At 49.9% G+C, this 19053-nt stretch overlaps 1 protein-coding gene across 1 annotated transcript in view; it reads right to left on the bottom strand.

The window, feature by feature from the left end:
• Positions 1-19053, bottom strand: part of ZNF277 (zinc finger protein 277) — a 71703-nt gene that overhangs the window by 33040 nt on the left and 19610 nt on the right. The window contains exon 2 of the mRNA XM_054571370.1: positions 1158-1359. Coding sequence (XP_054427345.1) covers positions 1158-1359 — 202 coding nt within the window. The remainder of the gene's footprint in view (positions 1-1157; positions 1360-19053) is intronic.

Here is a 19053-nt window from a genome sequence, read left to right as displayed (position 1 = left end):
AGGCGTTTCTCTGCGAACGTCACCTCCAGGAATGGGAACGGGGAACCCAGAAACACCTGCCCGCCTCACCTGTCTGCTGGTGTGGCTCGTTCTAAGCCAGGAGCTCGGGAGTTGGAGGGTAGCTCCCTCTGGGCCCTGGTGGGTCCTACACACGCCCAGTGTTGGTGATTCCTTAACCAGCCCCTCCACCTGCTCGTCTTCCTCACCCTCCTCCCTTAGGGCCCGAGGCATCAGCCCCAGCAGCTTTTACTCTCCAGCCCTCGCGGCCTGCGAACGGCCTGGTTTCCTTTCTGGTTTTCAACCTCATCACAACGCGTAAGCTGAGAGTTCTTCAGAAAACACCCTTCTGGCTTCAAAGGTGCCTGTTGCCAAACACTGCCCTTTGATGGCCTTTTACTAAGTCTACGCTGGACTTTCTGGAAGGACTTATCAGCTAGAGAATGTCTATGGCCTCAAATATAAATAAATATACAAATATAATGTTAAATATATAAATATATAAATACATAATATATATTTATTAAGTATTTATATATTTATAAATAAATATATATTTATTAAGTATTTATTAAATTTATATACACATTGAAAAATATATATTTTATATAAGTATATGTAAGTTTATATATTTATTATATTTATTAAGTATATATTAAGTATAATATATGTTAAATATATAAGTATATATGATATATATTTTTATATATTAAGTTTATATACACTTATATGAAATATATATTTTATATAAGTATATATACTTATATTTATTAAGTATATATTAAGTATAATATATTATATTTATAAAATATAAAAATATATTTTTTGTAAGTATATAGAAATAAATATTTACACGTATATATAAAAATCAGTTTGGTAGAGATCAACCACATCAACAATCTTGTAGAATGTGGCAAAGGGAATATTACCCACTCTTTGGAAAACTGATCCGTTTCCAGAATTTGTAGGACTGTGACATCCTCAGATGCAACTTACACACTCAAGAAGACAAAGGCGTGCAAAGATTTTTTTTTTAAGTCTAAGGAGAAACCTATAAAAGAAATTTTTGTAATTGTAGAGGAATAATTTTATGTGTACGTTATGCCTTTCCTCCAAGGAATGACACATTTAACTCCTTTATTAACACAAACAATGTTTACCTTTGGAAGTCGGCAACCAGCTTGATATCAGCTATGACCATCTTGTGCTCGATGATCATGTGCTTCAGAAGCTGGTCTTGCTCAGCTGCAGGAAAATGTTCCTCACAGAAAATACAAGGCACAGATGGAGACCCTGCTAACTCGGCGGAGCCACCTGGACTCTCTGGCAGGGACAGGGGCTCCAGGATGCAATCCTTCCTGTCTGGGGGGGACAAAAAGAAGAAAACACAGAAGAGCTGGAGCCAACTCTGTACAAAGATGATGTCTCACCTCCTGCAATAAAAGGATCCTGAAGACATTTAAGTATCTTCACAAAGGAAAAATGCACAGTGGCCGGAAAGTAGGCGACTGCAGGACCTTTTTAAACAACTCCCGCAGCCCAGAGGCGGGGAGCCCTGCAAACCAGCTCCCGCCCCGTCTGCCGGCTGAAGGGGGCACCGCGTGGGCCGCGGCGGCGGTCCGAACCTCCACGGACGCCGGCCAATGGCGGCAGCTCCGGGGCTCCTGGGGGAGGCCGCACACGCCGGGCCAAGGTCCGAAGGCCCCTCTGTGACCTACGGCCGAGAGTCACCACACGACAGGGAGTAAAGGGAACGCACTGAGGCTACAGGGGACGCCAGGACAGTCTTCTCAGCGGTTCCCCGTTGTGCCTGCAAAGTCTTAACTGTTTCCGACTGTTTGTCATGTGCAAAGAAGGAGGGAGCTCTCACATTGGGTGACACAGCGCAGGCTGGCTGGGTGGCCCAGCTGGCAATTTTCACTGTTGATTTATGTCTACCATTTGCTTATTACACAGTTAGGTATCATAATCCAGGTTCTTATGAAGAGAGTGCTGAAAGCTCAATTACTAGGCATACAAGGTCTGTCCAGAAAGTATCCAGCATGTAATATGAAAAATAGAGACATTTACTGAAGAAGATACAAGAGACATTGTACATAGGACAGTGATGCCCAGTCCCCTTCAAAGCAGGCACCTTGGGACCTCACACAGTTCTCCTAATCACCATCGGCTGCCCCATCATATTTTCCCAAATCTTATTGATGATCTGAAATCTATTTCCTTTCAAAGGTGATTTTTGTTTTGGGAAAAGCCAGAAGTCGCAGGCTCTGCTTATCTCAGTTCCATAAAATAATTTAATACCGGAAGAAGTAAAAACAGGGCATACATAAAAATAGGGAGAATATTTAAAATATACAAGCACTTTAGAAGCACTATTAAAAAAGTTGGTGTGTTACCAATTATTTATTACAATAGGCAGTGAAATCAAGTTCTGGAACTCTACAGTTCTTTGGTGGTAGGTTAAATTCTGCAGGAACTTAAACCCACAAGTGAAAACATAGGATGGGGGAAAGAGACATAAGCAATGTACTCATGAAACTCCACAATGATATTTTACATTCACTAGAGCAGGCCAACAGCAGGCAGCATGTTCTAAACAAAGGGACCGTTAGGAAGCGTCACCTGCCATCCAGGAATTAACAAGGACCGTGTTATCTGGCCTTTCCCTCTCATTTGACTGAGCTGCCAGCAAATTGATGTTGCTGGCCTGCAGAAACCAGACAATGGATGAACAGGCATCTCTAACAGCAAGAACTCACACTACTAGGTTTTTGCTCTTTGTAAATCACCAGCAAAATGCTTTAGGGGACTTTCTCAATTAATTCTTACTACCTTATTCGGTGATTACTAATAGAACCTCCCTCTTCCAGATGAGAGAACTGAGAATTAGAAAAGTTAAATAATTTTACAAAATCACAGCACTAGGAAGTGGCCCAAACCCACGAAGCGGAGCCTACTTCTACTTGCTCCCTGATTCTGCCCCCGCCCCGCCCCGGGGGCCCTCCTGTGAGTCCGGCCCACCCCACCTCTCCATGCCCAGCAGCGGCGATACCTCAGTTGTAATGAGTTATTTATATTAGGTCCCCGCCACGAGGGGCGTCTCTGAACTCCTCGAGGTTGAGGACTGAGTCTTACATATTTTCGGATCTCTGAGGCAGCAACATGCAAGAAACGTTGATGGCCCAGATGCGCTTGCCGCTGCAGTCGCACCTTTAACTCGGTTTCTAGGAAAGTCCTACTTCAGGGGTCGCCGGAGGCTGAATTTAGGAGAATTCCTTCTGCCCACTATGACTCCAGCCAGACGGTCAGTGCTGCGGGGCTTGGCGTGACAGCCCCCACCGCGGTAATTACTGTGATGTACAAATTACATGGCTTCTAGGATAACAGTAAATATTGACTGGAACAAAAGTGTGTTATCCTTAATGAGGGATTTACTTTTTTCTTTTCCATTTTCATGTTATCCTTCAGTAACCAAAAAACCTACGTTGTCTGGCACGCAGCGTAGTCATACCGCCCCGTCAGAGATTGCTTCTACGCGGCAGCGTGGTTCTTCAGCATGCGCTTTACTTCAGGGCAGCGCTCTCCAAGTCTGGGCGAACTTCAGCACCTGGAGAGCTTTTCGGACGTCCTGGTGTCAAGGCCTGCCTGTAGACTGAGGAGATGCAAGACCAAAAGGGGCCCCTGGGCTGCCGCCTGCGGGCCAATGACGGTCACGCGGGGACCGCGGGGCATCCTGAGCACACAGGCGCTGGTGGGGATCTGGAACTCTCGGAACGTCCACAACTGAGGTGACAAGGCCGTGCGGCCAAGCCTCCTTGGTGATCTGCTCTGTCCTAAAGGGAGCCCCCAAATGCTTCGCAGGAGGTCAGCAGGCTGGTCCACCAGGTGGTTTGCCCCCAGCTGCCTCTGGGAGGGCCATGCCTGCACCTTACCGCCCTGTGAAGACGGGTGCACCCGGCACAAGCCTTGGCTGCAGGGGCCCGAAACTCTAAAAGGCGAAGGAAGAAAACACATCCAGCTTCTCCCAGCAAAGAGAGAAGCACCGTGGAAATCCCGCTTTGGCCGCAGCTCTGCTCACACATTTGTTACTTATTAACGACAAATTATTCGCTCTAGTTCTCACTTGAACAGCAGCTCCATCAAGCGAACTGTAAAGAACACCATCCCGGGAGAGTCGAGCTGTTGAGGAGGCTCTATGATGGTTGTGAGCAATTTTACTGACTCCGGGCAGGGTCTCCAAAGGGTCCAGTTATCACTTCAGGGCAGTGCTTCGGTTCAACATGCACAGAACCCCCCGGTCGGAAGGCAGATCCGAGGGCAGGATGGGTGGCGGCGGGGAGCCGCGCCCGTCCCTGGCTCCTGACCTGTCTCCAGCTGCTCTGGGCCCTCTGGGGTCGGCTGGCAGAGCCCCTGCCCTGAGCGACCGGAGGCAGCCCACACAGAAGGCCTCCTTCCTGCGAGGCAGGGAGCTTGGGAGACGTGGGACACGGGCTGGCCCGAGACGGGCTGCGACCCGGATCCTGCGCGGCTTGCCCTCCTCCCAGCTCTCGGCTGCCGCCAGGGTCAGACCCTCCTCCAGCCGCCTCTGCGTTTGCCCTCTGCCAGTGTCTTCCTGAGACACCGCTCGCACACCAAACCCTGCCCTGGCTGGTGCTTCTCGGCTGCCCAGCGGGCAGAGCACCTGCCATTCCACAGGCCCGAGGCCCCAGCCCGAGGCCCCAGCACAGCTGCGCCTGGGGAGAAAGGGTCTGTCTAGGGAACAGACTGACCATGAACTCCTGATTCCCGCGGGCCAACCCAGGCAACCCTCGACTTGCGCAGACAAGTAGGTGAAGGCCGCTCGCGTTTGAAGGAACAAGAAGGCCTTGAGATTCTTGAACCCGTAAGTCAAATGGGAGAAGGAAAGCCCATGGGAACAAAGAACGCGTGAGGGACTGTCCCCATTCGCCCTGGGAAGTGCAGAATGCACCCCCCCATCACCGCCCCTTTAAGGCGTGTCCACGTTGGCTCTGCACAGTATCACCAGTGAAATGCTGAAAACGAAACTCCAGCAGTAATTTGGTGCTTCCATCCACCCAGACCACAGTGGTTTATTGGCTGCTCTCCGCACGCTCCGATCCCCTAATTAATTGATAACCATCTTAAAAATGGGAACATCGAGGCTGGCAGGGTGTTTTGGGTTGTTTTTACTGTTTCATTTGGAAAATGATATAAACAAACACCTAGTTTTCAAAGTAAAGATTTTCTTTACATTTATTCTTTATTTATATTAGTGCAATTTATTTGACCATTGCTTTCTTAAGTATTTTCTCAAGCTTGGGTAATACCTTCAAGCCTGTTCTCTAAGCTTTCGATTTGTGAGACATTGACTATCTTTCCACAGGAATCCTGGTCCATCTCATTGATTATGTGTTGATTTTATCCTGATAATTAAACTCCAGGAATGTAACTTTATTTCTAAATTCTTGAGTGTATTTGTCTCTTACACTATAAAATGGCCTTTTCCTTCCTAAACAAGTCATTTCTTGATTTCTAAGAGTAGGTCCTATACAGATGCATTTGGAAAATGGAAAAGACTGGATCTGGTTTTTTTAACCACAATCTCCAAAGCTCAGAGTAAGAAAATAAGATCCTCATTTAACTTGTTGGTAGGAATATAAATTGGTATAGCCACTATGGGGACAGAATGGAGATTCCTAAAAAAATTAAAAATAGAACTAGCCTATTATCCAGCCATCCCACTTCTGGGTATTTATCCAAGAAAACGTGAAAGGTTTCTGTACAGCTCTGTGCATGCCCATGTTCACCAAAGCATTGCTCACAGTCAAGAGGTGGACACACCCTACGTGTTTATTGATGGATAAAGAAAATCTGGTAGATGCCCTGCTGGTATGGTTCAGTGGATTGAGTGCCCGCCTGCGAACCAAAGGGTCGCTGGTTCGAGCCTGTCAGGGCACAGGCCTGGGTTGTGGGCCAGGTCCCCAACAGGGGCGCTCGAGAGGCAACCACACATGGATGTTTCTCTCTTCCTCCCTTCCCCTCTCTAAAACTAAATAAAGCCTTAAAAAGAGAAAATCTGGTACAGATAGACAATGAAATACTGATCAGCCTTAAAAAAGAAATTTGGTCATGCAACAACATGGACCCCAGAGGGCAGCTGGACGACCCCGGAGGGCAGCGTGGGCGACCCCGGAGGGCAGCGTGCCGAGTGAAATACGCCAGCCTCGGAGGGGCCCCTGATACGAGGTGTCCGAAAGTGGCCTGACCCGCAGACGCAGAGCGCGGAGCTGGCTGCCGGGGCTGGGGAAGGGAAGCGGGAGTCCGTGCTCACCGAGGCCGGCGTTCGGCAGGCCCCGGAGAGCTGCTGTGTGGCGGCACGCATGTTCCTGACGTTACTGCACGGGACACTTGGTCCCACGTCGCCTATTACCCGATCCTGGGCACGTGACTCCCCCAGTCCTAGCCAGTTTCCACAGCGTAACATGGGTCCATCCTCACACGCGCCTGATGGTGCTGGTATGAGGGTTCCTCGAGGAAATGAATGTAAATAGCCACGAAGCTGACGTATGGGATCAGGGTGGTGTAGCTCCTGTCCTTAACACCACAATAATGAATGTGCCTGCGGGTTTGGGGACCGACAGAGACGGGCTGCCACTGCACTGATGTGTATTGGAAATTCCTGTGCAATAGTTCCAAGTGTACATTCCCTGGCCTGGATCAACAGATCAACGACGGCTTGATTTGTGGATTTAAATCAGACAAGATTTCTGCTGTTAAAAAGTGCTTTCACTCACACACACACACACACACACACACACACACACAGTTAAGCATAGTTAGTTTTTCCAGAAATATTTTCTCTAGCTCTCCTGTTTACTGCCCATGAGAGCTTTGGAATACAAAGGGAGTCCGACTGGAGGCTAAGACCGTACTGGGTTTCACGATTATTTTACCGACTCGTTCACGTGGCTGCTGCCGACCAGAATAATGACCGGTGGGCCAAGATGAGGGAAGGGGGGACCAGCAGGCAGGAGCGGAGGCAAATCGGTGTGGGGAATGCCCCTGCCTGCTGAAATCCGCGGTGGGGGAGGGGGGACCCTGACCCAGAAAGATCTGGCTGCCGATGGGCCTGCCTCAGGCTTTCCAAGTAAGTGGTGTCCCGTGGAAATTCCAGAGTTCGTCCACAGCAGCTGGGTTTAACCTAATGTGATTGATTCGCCTGGATAGGCAATTATGTGGAAAGCAGTATTCTTGTCAGTACTCTAATGGAGGGGTTGGCAATGAGGAAACTGTAAATTACCTATCTAATACTCCCGATTAACAATAATTAGTGTTTTGGATAGACTCATAAATTTCTGAGTCGTGGGACTAATATTTCTCTATTTACAAAATTAAGTAGTTACGCCATGTTTTTATTTTCATGTTTGATGTCTTAATTCATCTATATGAGCAATTTTTTTAGTACCATAGTTTTGTTCATATTTTGTAAATAGTAAGCAAACCAAAACCAGAAATGACTTTATTTGTGAAATGTAATCAAATTAATCCAGTGATACACTGTTTCTTTTCTCCTGTGTTATCTTTTAAAGGTTTTATTTATTTATTTTTAGATGCGGGGCGGGGGGAGGAGGAAGAGAAACATGGACTGGCTGCCCCCTGCGCGGGCCCCGCCCGGACCGGACCTGGGGCCCAGGCACACGCTCTGGGCGCGGACAACCCAGTGACCTCCTGCTTTGCAGAACGATGCCCCACCAACGGAGCCGCACCAGTCGGGGCACAACATGTTTCTTTACTATGAGTTTGTAATACATATTTGATAAACTGAAGAATACTGTCAGTATACATGCAAGTTGTATAGGTCCATATGTAATTTTTTTCCTCAGCAAAACAATGATTGGAAGCAATGAGGACGAGTTTTTGCATTATTTAAAGAATGGAGAGAAAATTTACCAAAATTCCTGACTATTCTCTTGAGTATCCTCCTTTTAAATTTTCTTGGATAAATACCCAGGAGTGAATCCCGAGGTCAGTTATGGACTTTGGGTGATTCTGAGGTGCCAGTGCGGGTTCATCTTGGGTAAAACCGTGCCATTCTGGTGAGCTTGGCGGACAGAGGGGGATTCTTCATGTGTGAGGGTGTGGGTACACGGGAGATCTATCTCCCTCTCATTTTACTGTAAACCTGAAACGGCTCTAAAAAAAAACAGAAGTCTAAAAAACACCACCAAACAGATTGGTAGAGGTCTACAAACTGAGTCTGAGGTTTAATTTTGATGACACTGGTCTTCATCAGGAACAAATCTCCCCCAGGTGCTGTTTGGAAGGGGGCAGCGTGAACCCCAGGGCTCGAAGGGCGAACGGGGCCGTGACTTGGGATGCAAATCCAGTGCAGATGTAGCTACCAGGACGGCCCTGGCCACCAGGCTGGTTCTGCTGGTTCGCAGGTAGCTGTCCTTAACCCCCGTCTTCCCCGCAGCATGTCATTGTTACCGTGTCCACACAGTGCGGTTCTCAGGAGGGCACACGGGGCTCTTAGAGGGGAAGCACCGGGCTACGACAGAAACAGAGCACTTTCAGGGCAGAACGCGCCGGGGCGGGTGAGGCACCGACAGGACGGGCTCACGCAGCGTGGCTGTTCGACCACCTTCGGCCCTTTAAGCGAGGAGCCGGGGCACCCGCCGACAGAAGGCGCCCCTGGGGTCGCACGCCGCAGCTCGCGGCTGGCGAGCAGCTAGCACGGACACCTCGCGTTAGAGATGTGAGAACTCTGACCCAAGAGTTTTCTCCTCCTTGCGTCTCTGTTGCCTGCCCTGGAAGGCGTCACTACAAGGTTCCTCGACAGGACAAAGCTCACCATGCCAATGACCCGTCAGCGTCTCAACTGTTTCTGCATCGAGGTACAACTGAGCCACAGGAGGCCCTGTCCTTCCCCAAGGCCGCTACCGTTTTATTCTGCAAAACAACGAGAAAACAGCACTTGCTTTACTAAAACATCTTTATAACCGGTTTACCTGGAATGGATTTATTCCAAAAAATCCGAATACAACACTGCTGTACAGGGCGGTGTGGAAAAAGATAGCGGAATATCGCTCAAGAGTCCTGGTCCGTGTGGTTTGGGGCACTGACTCATGGAATGAAAAGCTGCCAGGAACGGCACGCGGCGAGTCTTCCAAGTGGAGGAGCCCCTCGGGAAACCTGGGCCTAAGTATTCAGCATTCTGGGTCATTAAACGTTCCTGGAGCAAGTATCTTAATATTTAGATGATGATCAGAGACCTTGGTTTCTCTCTTCCTTTCTTGACTATAGAAATGTTGTTTAAATACAGTATATGGTAATTTATTATTTCTCTTTTCTAATTTTTATTACTTTTTTATGGACTCTGTGAATGCGCAAGTCCCTATAAAATGAAACAGTATCATTCATCAACTTTTACAACCAGAACTATCCATTTTTTAAAATGGAAACAAATTTAAAACAGAATAATCTCTAAAATACTAAGCTGTGAAGAGTTTCTAAATATGAATATCAGCACATTTTTGTACTAATCAGACAAAGTCCATTTGAACAAATATATAACCCTCTATGTTGTTTATAAAACATTCTGAGATAACACCATGGAACAAAATTTTTGTCATTAAGTTGCCTTTATTGAAATACTTAACGTTTTAGCTTTTAATGCATTAATGCAGAAAATATCATGTGCAGTATGCTTTACATAGATAAACAATTAAGGCAAATAAAATAATCTAAAAAAACCCAGAAAGTAACGACACCTTCTGCGAAGGGCCCTCGAGGTCCCACTGTCCCCGCCCGCCTGCCGCCCGCCTGCCCCCCGCCTGTCCCCCGCCGCAGCACCACCTCCCTCCCGCCCACCTTGCTCACATAAAGCTGGGGATTCTCAGCCAGGAGCTTGGCCGTTTTAGGCCCATCGATCTGGGCAAGCAGTCTGCACACATGGCTCAGTAATAATCTTTTTTTTTAACATTTGATTGCTTTTTAAAGAGTCTCAGTGGCTGGGAAGACAACAGGAAGGGAGATGGAATGATCTGCGGCTGCCGTGGCTGCAGAGCACACGGCGGGGGCAGGGAGCCCTGGGTTGCGGCTCCGCTCCCGCTCCCGGTGGGCAGACAGGTGGCCCGAGGAGTGAGGGACACCACGGAATACACACTCATGCAGAAGACTTCATGGCAGCAGAGGATGAGACTGAACTTCCAGCACGGCGCTTAAAAAACGACACGCAATTCTAAGCCGTTTACTGCTACGGTGTAAGTCAAAGGATGTTATTTAAAAAAGAACAAACTGAGTTTATTTGGAACAAAGGGAAGTTCAGGTCACCTTGCTTTAAAAAGTTGCGTTACAAATAGTGCAAGAGAAAACCAGCCAAGGGCCAGGAGAGCGCGGACCAGAGGCTTTGACGTGGGGGGGCCGTGCACAGGAGCACTGGCTCTCTCAGCGGGGAAGTGACTGTGAAGACACTCGTCAAAACAGACGCAATCCTAGAGGGAGCTGAAGGTTAGCAAGTATGATTCAGGGCAAATGTTACGTGTGGTAATATTCCGACTAGAAGCGTGAGAAGAAATGAGGGGAGAGGCGAACCCCCAGAATGAGATTTTGTGGCCATTTTCAATATGAGAGTTATTATTCTTCCAAAAAATCGTTATTGACAAGGGCCCATGGGAAGTAATCACCCTTCTTAATCTGAAAATAAAAAACACAACAAGAAAGCCATGGCCAGGCCTCTGAAGCACCAGCCATTAGCTCTTTACAGGGCGTAGCAAATTTCTTCTGCATCCTCCTTCTCTCCCCCCACCCCCCTTTAAAGAGAGACAACCAAGTAGCTGGCTCTTAGGTAAAATAGAGTCTGCAACTGGTGAAATGAGACACGGTTGGTCTCCAGATACATTATTACTGGTTTGGAAGGAAACCGTCACAGCTGGAACTTCACGCCAATCACCCAGGCCCCTGGTTGAAGCTGATGGCACCTGGCAGCCGGTGGTCCCCAGGGAGCCCAGAAGGGAAGTCAGCGCTGAATGCAGTGCCCAGAGAGGTGCCTTCAGAACCGGTGTGGCTGCTCACGGCCCGAACTGGCCCGGTGGCCCGAACCTCCCCCAGCGGCCTGAGCGAGCCCGGGCGCGGGAGACCCCGGACGCAAGTTCAGGAGAGCCCAGCACCAGGGGCCACGCTGGCCGGGCATCACAAGCTCTACCCTCGGGTTCCTGCGATTGGCTATGAAACGCCCCTGCCAGTGCGGCCACATCCTGAAGACGTTGTTCAGGCCAGAAGGGGGTCCCTGCGGGTCTGTAAGAAGTGCCGCTGGGCTGCCCCGTTCTCTGCGGAAGTCGGAGAGGAGGGCGCACGCCGGAGCAGGCCCTCGCCGGAGCCACCCTCTGCCTTCAGGGTCTCCTCGCCCTGGCTTTGCAAGACTGATCAGTCCTCACACGCTGAAAGGGGATCTGCAATTTAGTTTGACTGGTGACTGTCCAACCCCTCCCAGGAACAACAGCCCAAAGGGAGGAAGACTGAGGGGCTCCCTCATGACGGCCTATCTACCGGTGTTGATTTCATGACAGAGCTAAACAGAGGTGACCTCATGCCTCCCCGTAAGAGAAGGATTGAACGAATTCTAGAAATCAAGAAAATCATTCAAAATGTGTTTCGACGGATTTAGTGGCATGGGAAAATATCCAGGAAAAAAAATTATACAAAACCGTATTTATACTATGATCCCTATTTAAAAATATGTAACATTAAAGGAAACATTTTCTCTCTTTATTTTTAGAGAGCGGGGAAGGGAGGGAGAAGGGGACGGAGAGGAGCACTGACGTGGGAACACGCACTGCTGTGACCGCCAGCGTCCAGGGCTCGCCTCGCTCTGCGCCCCTGACCGGGAATCGCACTGGTGGCCTTTTGTTCTGCGGGTGGAGGGTGCCCAGCCCACGGAGCCACACCAGGCAGGGCGACATGTAACATTTTTAAACAAAAGAAAGCACCAATCAAAGAAACCAAAGGAAAAAGAAAAAGCGAAGCTGAACGGGGGACAGGACTGACCCTGGTCCCCTCCTCCTTCTCATCTTTAGCCACTGCAGGCGCCTCTACGCCCCCTCTCAGGGCGACGAGGGCGAGTGTCTGAAGAAGGAAACGATTACCTTCTAGTACCTGGAACACAGGGCTAACAAAACCCGTATCTCTTAGCTTTTCTCACGTGACAGATGATTAACCTTGATCTAGTTTAATTTCCGCAAAAAATATAAAGATTCACTGTATCTTATTTTATTATATTTGGGGATAATGAAACAAAATCAGAACATCTGCTGGTAGGTTACATGTCTTTCTAATTCCCCAGCAGCTAAATAAATCAATTCATTAGCCAACAGGCTGGCTTATTGGCTCATTACTACGATGGCTAATATCAGGAAGGAAAGAATAAGAGAATCTCAAAAAGTACAAAAACAATTGCAAAGTGACATGGCCATGAGCGAAAATACTATTTGAAGCAAAAGTGCTACCAATTTTCATTCTGATTGATCATTGGGCTCACATGGAAAGCACATTTATGAAAATGTGTTTTTTCCAGAGATACCACACAGGCAGATTGGTGACATATAGATGAAGATGTTCATTAATACACAGAAAAAATACTATCTGTGCCAAAATAAGATGTGGTAAGACAATTTTCAGGAGCTTATACATAAAGGCCAAACAAGGTCCCCATAGGCAGCCAGACTTTTAAAAAACTTCCTATTTGAGGGTTTACCCAGCTTGAGATACAGCCATCACTCAATAAAGATTAACATTTCAATGTAAATTAATTATTAACATTAACAAATAGGAAAAGTGATTAAACCTCCACTGAGCCATAGGCGAGTGAACTGGGCAAACCTCAGACAGAAGCACAGCACTAGGATAGGACTGCCAGACAAGACACAGGAGGCCTAGGTTTACTCGAATTTCAGGTAAACAAGTATTATTTTTAGTATAAATGTGTCCCAAATACTGCGTGGTATTGCATAGTGTAAGTATATGTTGTGCAACACTTGGGATACATACTATAAAAATTATTAGTTGTTTATCTAAAATACAAATCGGACTTCATTAGTAATGGCCACTTAGAATTAATACCGCCTCCGGCCGATGTTGAAATAACAGGGATGCAACTGGAGGAGCGACGGGGCTGGGTCCCCTCCTTTACTTGCATTAGATTGATGGGTAACCCTAAAGGGAAGGAAGCAGGAAAGCTCCCTGTCCCGAATAGACGCCAGAGGGCGCGCATTTCCACCCCCCCGCCCCCCGCCCCCGCGCCAGGGAGGCCCCTCTCTTGGAGGCTGGGTGGGCGGCTCCCGGGCCACTCTGCCCCCAGGCCTATCTCATCGGACACGCGCAGCACTTTCACTAACTAGCGACTACCGCTACGGTGAAGCTCGCGCACGTTTGAAACATTCCCAGGTTACCCGCGCGGACCCCACTCCCGCAGGCCAGCACCGCGGATCACGCCGGGCAAGTGCTCACGCCGGGCAGGTGCACGCCTTTACCGCCGGGTGCACCAACGGCCACGGCAGGTAAACTAACTCCGAGTGGTCATTATCAACGAAGGCCGACACCTGCTGCTAGGAGGCGCCATCGGGTCCCATTTCTGCCCCACTCCCACCCTTCCTGTCGTGGGGCAGGTCGCGGGCAGGTCGCAGGGCAGGTCGCAGGCCGCTGGCGCCCGAGCTTGGCGCCTGGGCCCTGCTGTGCGGCACACGCCCCTCACGGCCGGTTCTCTGCAGCGCAGACGGAGCCACGAAGCGCGACGTGGGAGGAAGAAGCGCTGCCAGAGCCCGCGGCTCTGTCCAGTTTGGAAGCCTGAGGAAGGCGGGAGGCTTTTCTGTTTTGCCCGTTGGTCTGGAACCCAGCCCAGCGCCCTGCACATAGTAGGTGCTGGGTGAGTGTGTGTTTGGTTAATAGAAGAATGATCATCAAACAGGGAGAAACTGTGAAAACAAAAACCAAAACGGTAAAGCGATTTAGGAATCTGTGCTGTGTTACGCAGAAGCGAAAACTATGTGCGTCACACTGACACTGCGGAGCCAGGGGGTGTGGTCACTGGTGGCTGTAATGCCCCAGAGAAGGAGCTGCTCAGCGCGGCCTTCAGGAGCCTGGCACGCGCCTCACAGAGCACCCCATTGTTTTCCGAGATGCAGCCAGATCAGTTAAAGCACATTGTAAACTGTTATCCCGTGGAAAGAATCTAGAATTAGAAACGATTTTCCAATTCCGACCATATTCCCCTGCTTCCCTGAATTCTGGGTGAGGGTGGAAATATAAAGAGAGGGAAGAACAGAAGAGGTTTTCTCTGAGGTCTAAGTGATGCAGCCCAAGAATTATGTAATTAAACATCTGAAACAAGCACCGGAACGCTCTGCCCGCCCGCCAGCTTCGGCCCTCACTCAGGGGTTTCTTAAACACCCATGGCGACAACATACTCTTCCTCTTCCCAGGTCCCTGGTAAGTGGTCACTTTATTTACAGGATTTTAAAATTTCTGCATCTCTGTAAGACATTTAGGAGGTTAAGTGTGGCACACTGAAAGAGCTGAAGTTACTGATAAGTGAGAGAAAAAGATAAAATATTTCAAATCAGAATCACTTCAGAAAGACCATAACGGGTTTGCCACGTCTGTGATGTGTGACCGTCGCTTACCCACCTGCTCCCAAAAGATCCGGGGCTGAGACCCAGCGTGCTAGGCACTCCGCAAGGAGACAGGGCCCGCAGGGAAGACAGGCCCCGCTCCAAGGGCGCACGTGGGGATGCACGCGCACTCCAAAGGGACGGTCTGCTGCACACGACGACTGCGCAGGCCCGCGGAGAGCCTGGAGGTGGGCCGGCACAGCCTGGGAGGGTCCCTGCCTGCACCAAGACCTGGAGGGAAGACTCCTCCTGGGAGTGAGGGGCACGCCCGTCCCTGTCCCGAGAGCGGGCAACCCTGGCCCGCAGGGAGCGGCAGCGGCACATTCAGGGAACCAGGGGGGCCAGCAGCCCTCGGGGGTCTGTGCCCAGGGAGGAGACAGCGGTAGCGGCCTGGAGAGGTGCAGCGAGGGTCTCCCGGGGACAGGACAGTGGTGACGGAGAAGCAGCAGCCATGCCAGGTGCTCCCCGGGGCGCGGTCAGAGTCACTCAGTGGCAGCTCCTCGGGACTGACTAGCCCACCCTTGGGTTCCTGAGCAGGCGAGCCTGCCTGGACATCTGAGCCCTGCTTGGCTCTTTGCTGTGATCCCGGACAGCCTGGTTCTTGGCGGCACCTGCCCACCACCAAGCACCACTCCCCAAGGTTCTGTTCCAAAGTCCGGGCATACACAGGGCTCCGTTTCTGTGACAACCAGCGACTTGAAATGCCTCGCCATTCACTCTGCCTCCGTCCACTCCAATTTCTGCTGGCTCTAAGTTTCGGGGGCCTTCCTCCCTCTTAAAACTTCACGCGCCCAGGTAAACCTGCCCTTTATGCAATTCTGTTACATCTGCTCCCTATTTTTGCTCTCTAGGTCAGGGCTTCCAAAGGTTCCTTGCTTTTACTGCGTGCTCTTGATGGGTTTTGGAATATAAGGATGAGTTACTACAAGCAGGACAGGCACTATTTAAAATACCTTTTAAAGAGGTGGATACTGGTCAGCATCCGCACATAAAAACATAAGAAACAAACCAAAAAACCCAGAAAAAAAAACTTTGTAGTCTTTGTGTCATTACTTATTATAAACTTAACAGCAAGTATTCAACTTTTTCTTATTCTTGTTAATAATGGATAAATAAGGATCAGAAAACATTTCTTTTCAGTAGCTAAAATCAATCGGACACTATTGCTATATGCTATCATAGCACAAATTGGTATTCAACTGCAATTTCCCAGTATAAATAAATTAGATGATGTAAAAAACAAACAGCAAAATGATTTATCATGTCACAGAATCCACCCCAAACTGGACGGTCTGGTCCACTCCAGCACACACCCCATCCCGTACACGAGCGACCCTCACACGTCAGTGAGTTCCCCTTCCCCGGAGGATGCGTTCAAGCCCTGGGCCTGCGCCCCACCCCGAGTGACCCTCTGGGTGGGTGCGGCCTGAGGCTCCGCATTTCAAGCGCGTTCCCAGGAGATGCCATGCTGCCGGGAGCCAGCCTGGAGAGCGTGGGCACCGACACAGGGTGTGAACGGTGGGGGGCGGGGGAGGCCCCCCAACGGTGGTTTGTCGTCTTCGAAAAAGTGTCTCTAAATGAGAGACTCTAATTCTAGTCAGACAGTTTGGGAAGTTAGGTGTGATCGTGAAAAAAATTCCGAAATATTGATTTTTTTTTTTCAGGAAAGAATAAATGCAACTGTGGTTTCATGGCTATTTTAACAGAGATGCTCTGTGGGAGAGCTTAGGATGTTGCAGCTTCATTAGCATCATCCAGTGTTGCCATGGGGACCAACTGAAGAGGAATCATCAGCACACAAAATGAAAAGAGGGGAATTGATGGATTAAAAAAACAAAAACAAAAAACCTTAACACTTCTGAGAATATAAAGCCAAGTCATGTTGCCCGTTTTCTGGCATTTATATATGTTAAAGTATAAATTCTTCTTTAACAATGAGATATAGCCACATACAGATCTCTCCATCTTGACAAGATGAATAATCCCTGTGCAATTCAGGGAGGGAAGCACAACAAACCTTTTTAAATGGAGAGACAAGTGGAATCATGGTCTCGGCCGCCCACGGCGAGGCGGCCGCGCACAGTGAGGCGGGCGTGCAGAGGGGACGAGCCCCTGGCCGGGCACGCACGGGCCACGGGCCAGGTGCGGCTCCGCAGCCGAGGACGGGAGGGGCACAGGTGGGCGGCTGGCGCTCCGCTCACAGAACAAGGCCGGGAAGAGCCAGGGAGGAGGGGACACCCTGAGCACAAACATCAGTCCTCCGCCGTCTCCAAGCCAGCATCCGCCCTGTCGGTTCCTGAGGTGGAGACCCCAGTGCCCCCGCTTTCTCAGCTTGGCCCAGCTTCTCGGCCTGCTTTTCTAGCTCGTACTGCAGGCCTGCCTGCGGGCCTGCCTGTCTGCCTCCCGTACGGCGTGGCCTGACTTCTCACTGTGCCTCGACTGCCGCTGCTCTTTCTTCTGGGCGTTCCTTATTTCCACCCTCCTTCCCGTCTGGTTGGACCCCGCGCGGCCCCCACGCACCTGCGTGAAGATTCCAACTCCTCCTCGTGGGAGCCATGGCAGACTCCCCTGCCCTCCACTACCCCGCGTCTGTGCGCTGAACTCAGAGGTCTTTCCCTGCAGTCCCAGGCGCCTCTGGTCCCAAGGGTCCCACTGGGGCGTTAAGGGCCAACCAGAGCGGCCGGCTCCCTCGGCCTCCCCCGCCGTCTTGACCCAAAGAGGCCCAGCTCTTACAGGTTGTCTATGTTGAGATTTTGTGTTAGATAATTTGGAAAATAGTTCCATTACCTAAAAAAAAAAGTTTGAGAAATACTGCTCTCCAACACACCAAATCATTTGTCACTCAGTTAACTACTGTTACTGGCAGTTTTGCTTTCAGTGTATATGTTTCATCTGATAAATTACACTGGAAGTGCCTTGAAAGTAGCTTCTCTTCCTCTTCCCCATTGTTCTCAGCTTAGTGCTCAGCAAAAGGAGTGCACTCACGGACTGATTCATTTCTGAATTCACTGTGCAAATGATCTGGTGACATTCATACTGAGGTGACAGAATGTAGGCCTCTTTGCGGAATTACCTCGCATTTTAAAACCAGCTCTTAGCAGAGGGCGGCGTGTCCCACAAAGGGGGTGATGGGTAAGACGGGGCTTCTGTCCGCGTGGCAAACCAGAGGGCAGGGCTTGGAGGAGCAGGGGCTTTTAATGCCCCTCAGAACAGGCCACCAAAGGAGTGAGAATTTGTGAGTGGCCCAGTGTGGGGACGCGTAGCTAACGTCTCAGTCTCATTCATGCCTGATGGGTTTACATATAAATGATGAACTGGTACATTTTGCTGAAGTACACGCATTGCAAAGACCCATTATTTGTGTTTCTCTTATCTCGTTATTTAGGAAATACACAGAGTGAACTGTGTATCACTGAAGTGGTTATTTCCTCTGATTACAAGTAAAACAAGGACACTTGTGATGCAAGAGGTTAACTTACTGCCATTAAGAAGAAAGGCAAGGCCCCTGCGTGGAACATGGAGCTGAGAACAAGGTCCCTTTGTCACCATAGAGCCCGCCCGCCCTGGAAGCATTTCCTGGAAAGGATGAGTGAGTGGAGCAGGACAGCGTGGTTAACCTTGCTTTTGCATCCAGAACACAGACCTGTGTTTTTCTTGAGTCAGTAAGAAAAACAAAACACACAAAACAAAACCCTTCTGGCAAAACGGTTCCAGTAAAAAGAACTTGGCCGGGTCCGTGAAGTCTGTCTGGGAGAACAGCAGACCTGGGACCTGGGGACCGGCCACGCTCTCTGCCGGTGATACGCTCGGACCTCAGACGACACATTAGAGGCCTCCTGCTTCCGCCGCCTTCTCTTTGACGTGGGGACGAACAGCGCCCCTCCAGTGGAAGAGCCGGCCTCGGGACTCAAGGGCGGTGACAGCACAGGACGCAGGTCCTGACCCTGAGCTCCGTCCAGCGAGGCGCTGCAGGTCCGCAGCCCCGCCGGCTTTGTGAGACAGCGCGCGAGTGCCAGAGACGCGGGTGAACGGGAGAGCACTTCCTACGCACCTAAACAGCGTCCCAGGAACCGGGCCAGCTCCTGGGGACGGCACACGGAAGAAAACCTCATTTGTGTCCTTGAGGGAGCCCCTGAGAGGAGGGCAGCCTTTCCACCGCAGCTCCTGCTCCGGGCCACGCAGCGGCGTGAACAGAGTGGATGGGCAGGAGTCTTGGACGGAGAGCACTCCCGGCGCGAGGGAGGCGAGTTCACACAGGAGGCGGACAGCAGGCTCCTTCGAAGGCTGTACCGCCAGGCATTCCACATCGAACTTCAGGTATAATAAACCTTGGGTCCTTGTTGTATAAATACAATCAGGAACGTTGCAGTTAGATTTTCTTCTAAAATGA

This window comes from Pteronotus mesoamericanus, unplaced genomic scaffold (assembly GCF_021234165.1).
Source record: "Pteronotus mesoamericanus isolate MK-2021 breed Mesoamerican mustached bat unplaced genomic scaffold, CSHL_Meso_final contig_220, whole genome shotgun sequence".
NCBI classification, from domain to species: Eukaryota; Metazoa; Chordata; class Mammalia; order Chiroptera; family Mormoopidae; genus Pteronotus; species Pteronotus mesoamericanus.
Note: the sequence above shows the minus strand (reverse complement) of the source record. Positions and strands in the feature narration are given on the sequence as shown.